The sequence below is a fragment of the Cataglyphis hispanica genome, chromosome 13, assembly GCF_021464435.1.
Source record: "Cataglyphis hispanica isolate Lineage 1 chromosome 13, ULB_Chis1_1.0, whole genome shotgun sequence".
NCBI lineage: Eukaryota > Metazoa > Arthropoda > Insecta > Hymenoptera > Formicidae > Cataglyphis > Cataglyphis hispanica.
The window spans coordinates 4,853,456-4,862,164 of record NC_065966.1 but is presented as its reverse complement, the minus strand read 5'-3'; the positions used below and the strand labels follow the sequence as shown (position 1 = coordinate 4,862,164).

Below are 8,709 nucleotides of genomic sequence, written 5' to 3'. Positions count from 1 at the left end.
GAGCGCCAAAGTCCGCGCGCAGTCCTTTTCTAGTTTCTCCTGCCCCTCCGCCGCGCATGCGGTCCAATCGCGTGACGAGAGGATTCGCATAACTGTCAGATATTATTCCCAAGAAAACAGAAAAGCTCCTGTTTTCACACTTGTCAATATAAAAAAATTTATTTGGACTGAAAAAAAAAATGATGAGATTTGTGGAGACTTCTCTCGGAGAATGAGAAAGACAACTCTTCTCTCTATATGTCACTTTCTATAAAAAAAAGAACTTTCTGTTATGTCTTTAGAATTATAATTTTCTTTTACAATTTTCCTCGGTTAAGATCATGTCAAGCTTACTTTTCGAAAATCACTGTAAACGAATGTTTTATATTTTCCAACTAACAATAAGTATAGGAAAAATGTAGATGATCAGCTGCCAGGAGTAACAGCTGGCTAACACCTGGATTCATACATGTTAGGGGATTTATCGACGAATTTTCTCTTGAAAAGAATATTCCTTCGAATGGAAAATACAAGAGTGGAATGTATGTAAAAACGAAATAGTTTATATTTATATAATAATTAACAAATTTTTACAATACTTTCACTTATAACTAGAATGAAAACAAATGTGTAAATTGTGATTACATCATTGTTTTTTTGATGCATCGGATGAACTTTGATTTTCGGATTCTTTAGTACTCGATGTATCCTTCATCGAGGTGCGAACGGGCGATTGGAAATTCAAAGAAACCCTTTTGGATTTTCTGAGTATAAGAGGAGATAATTCGGGTGCTTCGCCATAATATTGAAGTTTCTCGAGTCGTCTCTGGATCGAAGGATTAGATGCGATAAAACTCGAGTTACTGCCGGCTCCTAATTTCGGTGCCACCAACGGCGACGTATAGTCGACTAATCTCTTCTCCATGTTTGGTGTGATCGAATTGCATATTTTAATCGGAGTATTTTTACCCGCTATATAATGCGTCGGTGTTGATTTCTTTTGCAATTCCATATTAAGCGTGGAACTACATCTTTCAGCATACTTAACTGGATCCTTAAAAATCAAATTTAACATAGATAAATATATGTTAGTTTGAGAGAAATAATTATATCAACTGGATAAAATTATAAAAAATTAATAATTTTTTACGAGATTAATTGCTTGAACAATTATAAAATTGTAATTAAAATTTGAAAGAATGTATATAGGAGAAAGAGTATAAAAATTAGAAATTATAAAAGATGGGGGATTATAAAAAAAGCAAAGAGAATATAACATACCGTGATCAGATTTTGCAAATTTTCAAAGGATTCGTATAGATGATTTCGGCGAGGATTACATGTAAAAATTGTTCTGTCCGTGCAATACGCCGCTGGGATATTCCATGAAGTTGCTCTTCGCCACTCTAAATTACTACATGCCACAATAGATCCGACAGTAAGAATCTCTGTGTAGCCATAACTAGCTACGCCTTGCCAAAACAATATCGAGAGGTACGAGGAATCGTTCGAATCCGTTTTCGGATACGCTAAATGTGCGACTTCGAAATCTTTCATGCCCTACAAAAATATATGCATTCATAATATTATACTGATTTATACCAATTATACATCAATTACATAAATATAAAACAATTTAATAGCTATTTCAAATATAAAATTCCAACAAAAGTATTTTATACTATTGTCTTTCTTTTTTATATTTTCTTAAATATTTTTTACAATCTTTTAAACTTAATAATATTTACATTTAAATTGCCTAAGAAAATTTAGAAAAATATATAGAAGAATAGAAACGCTTACATAAGGGGCAGGACCGACGAAACAGACAAAACCAACCGTGTCGAATTCTCCGTAAGGTGGAACAAATTCGAAATTGGCCATTTCGCAAAAAGATGTGCATACTCTAACAGGATATGACATAGCGTGCATCTTTACCGGTTTAAAAATTGAGGACCGGCGCGCGGTGAGTTGCAATTCGGTTCCTCTGTTGAACAATTATACGTATTTACTCATAAAAATCCAGCATTTACGTATGTACCGCGCGCGATACAGTTATATTCCTCTCTTGTGAGAAAATAATACCTCTTTCCAGAAGCGACGACGTTATAGAGCGAGACACACGCTCCTTCTTTGAGAGCACTCACAACTTCTTCGCTGGGCGACCAGATTGATAAAATCGCGTTTACATTCTCGTCGCATACGCGAACTTTAAGCAACTGAGAAACTTGTCGCGGCCTCGGCAAATTTTGGCGCAATTTTGATTGTACGTCTTGCATGAATCTCTCCTTTTTCTGGTGTAATTCTTGCAATAATTCTTCGCTGCGTCGTTTCTTCGAGACGGATTCCTATTTATAACGAATAACATATGACTCGCGCGTACCATAGAAAATTTATATAAGCTAATAAAAATAATTTAAATAAGTTAATCGTACCTTCGTAGACGAGCTTTCGTAATCTTCAGTTTCTCGAGTGAGTCCTTCTTGAAAATCTTTCTCCACGTTAGCATAAAATGTCTCTATCTTGGACAAACATTGCTGTTCGTACGTGCTTTGCACTTTTTCCTCGCACTTAGCGTTTCGAACAACTATCGCGAAAAATAAGCAAAAATAATATAGAATAAAAATTCTCTCGCTAGCTCGCGTTTGCGACTCCAACTTTTAATTCAAACATGTCTTACCCGAATCTCCGGATGCGGTTTTCTCGTGATATAACGTCGGATACACCCTAGCGGCAATAATTGTCATTTTGCCGATTAAACCGCCGCTCGGACATACATTACATAACTTGATGGGTATCGGTCCCGAACGTGGCGCGTATCCTAATTTCGCGTACCATCGTGCGCGCCTGGTTGAATTTGTGTGCAATTTTAAGCATACGGTAGCCGGTGCCTGCGATAAAAAATTAACAAAAAAAAATTAATCGTTTGCAGGTGCGATTTCGATAAAAAAAATCGATGCCTACCTCCAGTGGATAGAAACCTTGATCGCAATTTAATAATTCCGCACCGGACACTACCAATTTCGTGCCTTCTCTTATTTTGCCAGTCGATATGCTCTTCACCAATCCTATATCGATACAAATAGGTATACTGTACCAGCCATCGGTTAATTCTATTCTCCACTTTGGTACTCCTACGCGCGGACTCTTCCCTATCTCCGTGTTTACATTATTATTCTACAAATTAAGATATGTATAACATATATCGATACATTAAATATTTCTACGTGATTAATATATATTACTTCTACTATAGATGACACGCATAAAATCATTCTCTTAGACGCGACGTCGTCTTTTTCCAAGATACGTCTTATTGCCGATCGTTGAAACTGATCAATCTCTCGATCGTATCGATACTTTAATTGCGCCATCACGTGCGAAGGTGTTAATGCCCTGAAGCGTAGGAAAATTATTCAACAATCATTAATTTCTTGTAGCATCTATATAGATTTCATGCAACTCTATTCAATCTCTTTAGTCTTTAAAAATTAGAAACGGTTCTTGTATTCATTTCATAAAATTACCTAGGTAACTCGGCTGAGCCGAATTTCATTCTATCCATCGATGCCAATTTCCATACAATCCACCGGTAATGGTTCTCGACCCAGCGTGCGGGAACGAGATTTGGATTTACGCCCGGACTTGCGAGGAAAGCGCGGAGAAACTCCCAAATTCCCGCGTAACCGTTCTCATCCAGAATCAGACGCACCTCGTCTTCCATTTCTATTCCGCGAACGTTAGTCCGCGCCACTTCGTTCCCGTAGAAATCAGAGCATCGGAATGTGTACGACGCAGCTGCCGCGGCGGTGATCGCCAGAATATTCGGCGATATTTGTCGATCGACGAGTTCCTGATACGAGAGTGGCACAGGCGGCGCGCCTTTGCTGAGTTCTCTCAACGATAAACGAGCGTTAGAATTATCTTGCTTGTAACGATACAGATGGCCGATCGATTGCTTCGATCCGCGTCTCCTTTTCGTGGTGATTATCTTCTCTTGATCGAACGCGGCCATCAAGCGATCCTGCAGTATCCTCGCTGATTCGTCGACGAAATACATCATTAACTGAGTATCGCCGTACTCGTTCCATTCCGTATTGCTTTCTGCCTTTTGTTTCTCCGTCTGCATCGATTTTTGCATCTCCATATCTAATTCATTGTTACAAAATACGTTTTCGTGTACGACATTCTCTACATTATCTAGAGTTATTTTATCCGCTCGTAATGCACTATATTTGTTTCTCCGATGTCCTAAATCTTTCCGTTTCCTCGAACGTGTTCCTAAAACAGGACTATTCGCCACATCCAATTCGATTGGTTCAACAGCATTTCTTTCAGGCGATCTTAAGGCAGAATTTATAATTAAATCAGCTTGCTTTTTCTCGTTTGGATTTTGGTTCTTGTCATTATTCGTATCGATATCCAGATTGTCGGAAAATAATTTTCTAGCTTGAAATTCATTACTGATACGAGCTTTTTTTGATTCAGAAGGGCAGTTCCTGCCCAAGAGTATGTCGTCGGAATCACTGTTGCGCTTTTGCAATGATGTACACCTCAAATCAGAGCTATTATCATCTGGATGCTTGTTAAAGAAGAATGTTTGTGATTTTAATAGAATATTATTCGAAACTGTTATCTCTTGATCGCTTTCCAAATAAAGTTTACCATATGAAGTTTTTAAATCGCATCTTTTAATCTTTTCATCAGAAGCAGTGCAAGAACTAATATTTGAAGTATGTATGTCGCATTGTTTGATCTGTTCAATAGTAGTATCTAATTGTTCTGAAAATAATATTTTAGCTTTAGCCAATGATTTTTCTGAGATACTGATAGATTTACCACCAGCTGTGGAAAATAATGGTAAAGTCATATTATTTGATTTCATAGAATTTCCATCTGTAAATGATTTCTCAGGACATTTTATTAATACGTCATTTTCTTTTTCTAAATCATCCTCTAATAACATTTTTGCTTTAGCCAGTGATTTTTCTGAGATATTGATAGGTTTACCGCCAGCCGTGGAAAATAATGGTAAAGTCACGTTTGGTTTCATAGAATATTCATCTGTAGATGAAGTCTCTGGATATTTTATTAATTTGTCATTTTCTTTTTCTGATTCATCTGCTAAAAACATTTTTGCTTTGGTTAGTGATTTTTCTGAGATACTGATAGGTTTACCACCTGCTGTAGAAAATAATGGTAAAGTTATATTGTTTGGTTTCACAGAACTTGCATCTGTAAGTGATTTCTCAGGATATTTTATTAATATATCATTTTCTTTTTCTAAATCATCCTCTAATAATATTTTTGCTTTAGTTAGTGATTTTTCTGAGATACTAATAGGTTTATCACCAGATGTGGAAAATAATGGTAAAGTCATGTTGTTTGATTTCATAGAATTTTCATCTGTAAATGATTTCTCAGGACATTTTATTAATATGTCATTTTCTTTTTCTGATTCACTTGCTAATAACATTTTTGCTTTAGCCAGTGATTTTTCTGAGATACTGATAGGTTTACCACCTGCTGTAGAAAATAATGGTAAAGTCATGTTGTTTGATTTCATAGAATTTTCATCTGTAAATGATTTCTCAGGATATTTTATTAATATATCATTTTCTTTTTCTAAATCATCCTCTAATAACATTTTTGCTTTGGTTAGTGATTTTTCTGAGATACTGATAGGTTTACCACCAGCTGTGGAAAATAATGGTAAAGTCATGTTGTTTGATTTCATAGAATTTTCATCTGTAAATGATTTCTCAGGACATTTTATTAATATGTCATTTTCTTTTTCTGATTCACTTGCTAATAACATTTTTGCTTTAGCCAGTGATTTTTCTGAGATATTGATAGGTTTACCGCCAGCTGTGGAAAATAATGATAAAGTCACATTGTTTGGTTTCATAGAATTTGTATCTGTAAATGATTTCTCAGGATATTTTATTAATATATCATTTTCTTTTTCTGATTCATCCTCTAATAACATTTTTGCTTTGGTTAGTGATTTTTCTGAGATACTGATAGGTTTACCACCAGCTGTGGAAAATAATGGTAAAGTCATGTTGTTTGATTTCATAGAATTTTCATCTGTAAATGATTTCTCAGGACATTTTATTAATATGTCATTTTCTTTTTCTGATTCACTTGCTAATAACATTTTTGCTTTAGCCAGTGATTTTTCTGAGATATTGATAGGTTTACCGCCAGCTGTGGAAAATAATGATAAAGTCACATTGTTTGGTTTCATAGAATTTGTATCTGTAAATGATTTCTCAGGATATTTTATTAATATATCATTTTCTTTTTCTGATTCATCCGCTAAAAACATTTTTGCTTTGGTTAGTGATTTTTCTGAGATACTGATAGGTTTACCACCAGCTGTAGAAAATAATGATAAAGTTATATTGTTTGGTTTCACAGAACTTGCATCTGTAAGTGATTTCTCAGGACATTTCATTAATATATCATTTTCTTTTTCTAAATCATCCGCTAATAACATTTTTGCTTTGGTTAGTGATTTTTCTGAGATATTAATAGGTTTACCACCAGCCGTGGAAAATAATGGCACAATCATGTTGTTTAATTTCATAAAATTTTTATCTGTGAGTGATCTTTCAGAATATTTTATTAATTTATCATTATCTTTTTCTGATTCATCTACTAATAATAGTTTTGTTTTCGACAATGCTTTCTTCGAGATGGAAGCACCACTAGTAGTTTTCAAATGTTCTGTAAATAGTCGCTCTGATTTGGATAATATTTCTTTTGTAGTATTTATGGAAACAGTATCAGCAATTGAAAAGGATGATAAATGCTTATTTTTCTGTTCATTAGAATTTCTTTTGGCGAATGATTCATAATTCTGTGCTTGAGTTTCTTCTATATCAAAGGCATCTGCAAACAATCTTTTTGCTTTAAATACTGCCTGCTTTGAGACATTAATTGAAGCACCATGAGCAGTAAAGAAACCTATATTTTTATTCTCTTCAATATTTCTTTCTTTATCAATATCTTTGATTCTCTGATTATAATGCACATTAGGCTGGACTGTTGTTGTTTGATTATCAAAAGTGTTAAAGCATATTTGATCTATATTACTGAATGAGGCATTTTTAAAAAATTCTTGCGTTGATGTATCCAAACTGTCAGGTGCAGTGTTTGTAAGATTTTCTAATTCCTCATTATTACATGAGTTTTCAATTTTATTCAGAACTTTAAATTCACAATCTTCAAAATTATCAATAGTTGTAATAGATTTTGTAACATTTGTAACAATATTCTGTACTGCAGAATTAAAATTTTCAGAAATAGAAGATGTTTCTATTGGTACATTTATAGTAATATCTTCATTCTTAGTTGCAACTAACGGATCTATAGATATAGAAGCTCTAAATATACGACGTTTGGAGCGTCTTCGTGATGCTCTGGATTCTCCTGCAATAACAGGAGAATCAGAGATAATTTTGTCTATGCTTTTAACTGTTGAAATATCAGGTGTATGTTGTTTAAGTTTAGGTGTTTCTTCTGTCTGAAATATTAATAATAAACAAGACATTGTAATTTAAATAATAAAATACAATGTAGGAAAGTAACATATTTCATTTAAAAAGATGTATTACTTTTTCTGTTGTGCTTGTTAATAGTTTTTTTATATGTGACTGAGCTTGTGGTGTTTCAAAATCACTGCTCCACTGTTCATGTATCTTACTTAAAAGGGGTAACAAACTCAATGGTGTATGTGGAATTACATCATCACTTGATATTCTGTTGTCAACAATATAAAATGACCAATCATTCAATAAATAAATAATCATAAAACACATTACTTATTGAAATTAAAACAAATTTTTGATCAATAATATAAATAAAACTTTTTGTTTACAACAAATATTATTCTGCACTTTTATATTATCGTTATTATTAGATGATATAGATGATGAAAAGACTGAGAAATCTCTGTTACATATTTCATAACAAAATTCTGAAATAACAAAATAAAAATGTGTCTTACATGCTGGTATTAGCACATGCTGTTTCAAATCGATTTAAAAGGGCATCACATTTGATCTCTCTTTTTTGTTCGTCATCTAAAAATTTGCGTATAAAAAAAGATAATAGTGCTACACACACACACACACATACACACAAATAATTTGTGAGATGTATAATCATTACCTGAGAATAATTCATCGGATTCATTTTCAATGTTGTCAATTGTTGATAAATCCATGATTGTATTATAATCGTCAGCTTCCAAACTTTGTATTACTTGCACTTTATTTATCGATTCACTTCAAATTTCCATCTGTTTGCTCGTGTATCGTATTCACAAAGATCGTGTAATTTTTGCGCGCCACTGCACTATTCTAATGACGTCATTTTGAATACATGTGAAGACAATGCGACAAAACAAGACATAAATTTATATTTAATACCGTTATAACTTTCTCAACCGGCAATAACACAATCGCGTGAAATGCAACTATTCGTGCCCATTATGCTAATTATGCTCGTGTCACGTGGCGAGTATTTGTCAGCGCTTGTTTTTCTTTTGAATTTCCCTCATGCAACATGTAAATCTCATATGACTTCATTTTGCACAAAGAAAATACGCAGTTAGGCAACTTGAACGCTACATACGACGCAAGTAGAAGCAACGAACATGGATGACAATGATTGGTCAATGAATGCCATCTGACGACATGCTAGTAAGCTGGATCAATGAGA

The 8,709-nt window shown here is 34.0% G+C and overlaps 1 protein-coding gene across 2 annotated transcripts; it reads right to left on the bottom strand.

The window, feature by feature from the left end:
• Positions 1-522: 522 nt before the first annotated feature.
• Positions 523-8,632, bottom strand: LOC126854194 (breast cancer type 2 susceptibility protein homolog). 2 transcript variants are annotated; one of them, XM_050600644.1, is made up of 12 exons: positions 8,158-8,632; positions 7,994-8,069; positions 7,602-7,746; positions 3,507-7,510; positions 3,225-3,375; positions 2,944-3,156; positions 2,660-2,870; positions 2,415-2,566; positions 2,065-2,327; positions 1,783-1,966; positions 1,261-1,539; positions 523-1,033 (listed from the first exon to the last, which is right to left on the bottom strand). In XM_050600644.1, exons 1-12 carry the CDS (start codon positions 8,210-8,212, stop codon positions 626-628), a joined length of 6,141 nt encoding a protein of 2,046 aa, XP_050456601.1. In that variant the 5' UTR covers positions 8,213-8,632; the 3' UTR covers positions 523-625. The 2 variants fall into 2 exon arrangements, with proteins under 2 accessions (XP_050456601.1, XP_050456602.1); XM_050600645.1 differs by lacking the exons at positions 7,602-7,746; positions 7,994-8,069 and having other exon boundaries at positions 8,158-8,631.
• Positions 8,633-8,709: the final 77 nt, after the last annotated feature.

Excerpts from the sequence above, each read along its gene's own strand:
- LOC126854194 (XM_050600644.1), bottom strand. The coding sequence starts at position 8,212 with ATGGATTTATCAACAATTGACAACATTGAAAATGAATCCGATGAATTA. Across the intron at positions 7,511-7,601 it reads TAACAAGCACAACAGAAAAA|ACAGAAGAAACACCTAAACT; the intron begins GTAATACATCTT and ends TTAATATTTCAG. Across the intron at positions 2,567-2,659 it reads AACCGCATCCGGAGATTCGG|TTGTTCGAAACGCTAAGTGC; the intron begins GTAAGACATGTT and ends TTTTCGCGATAG.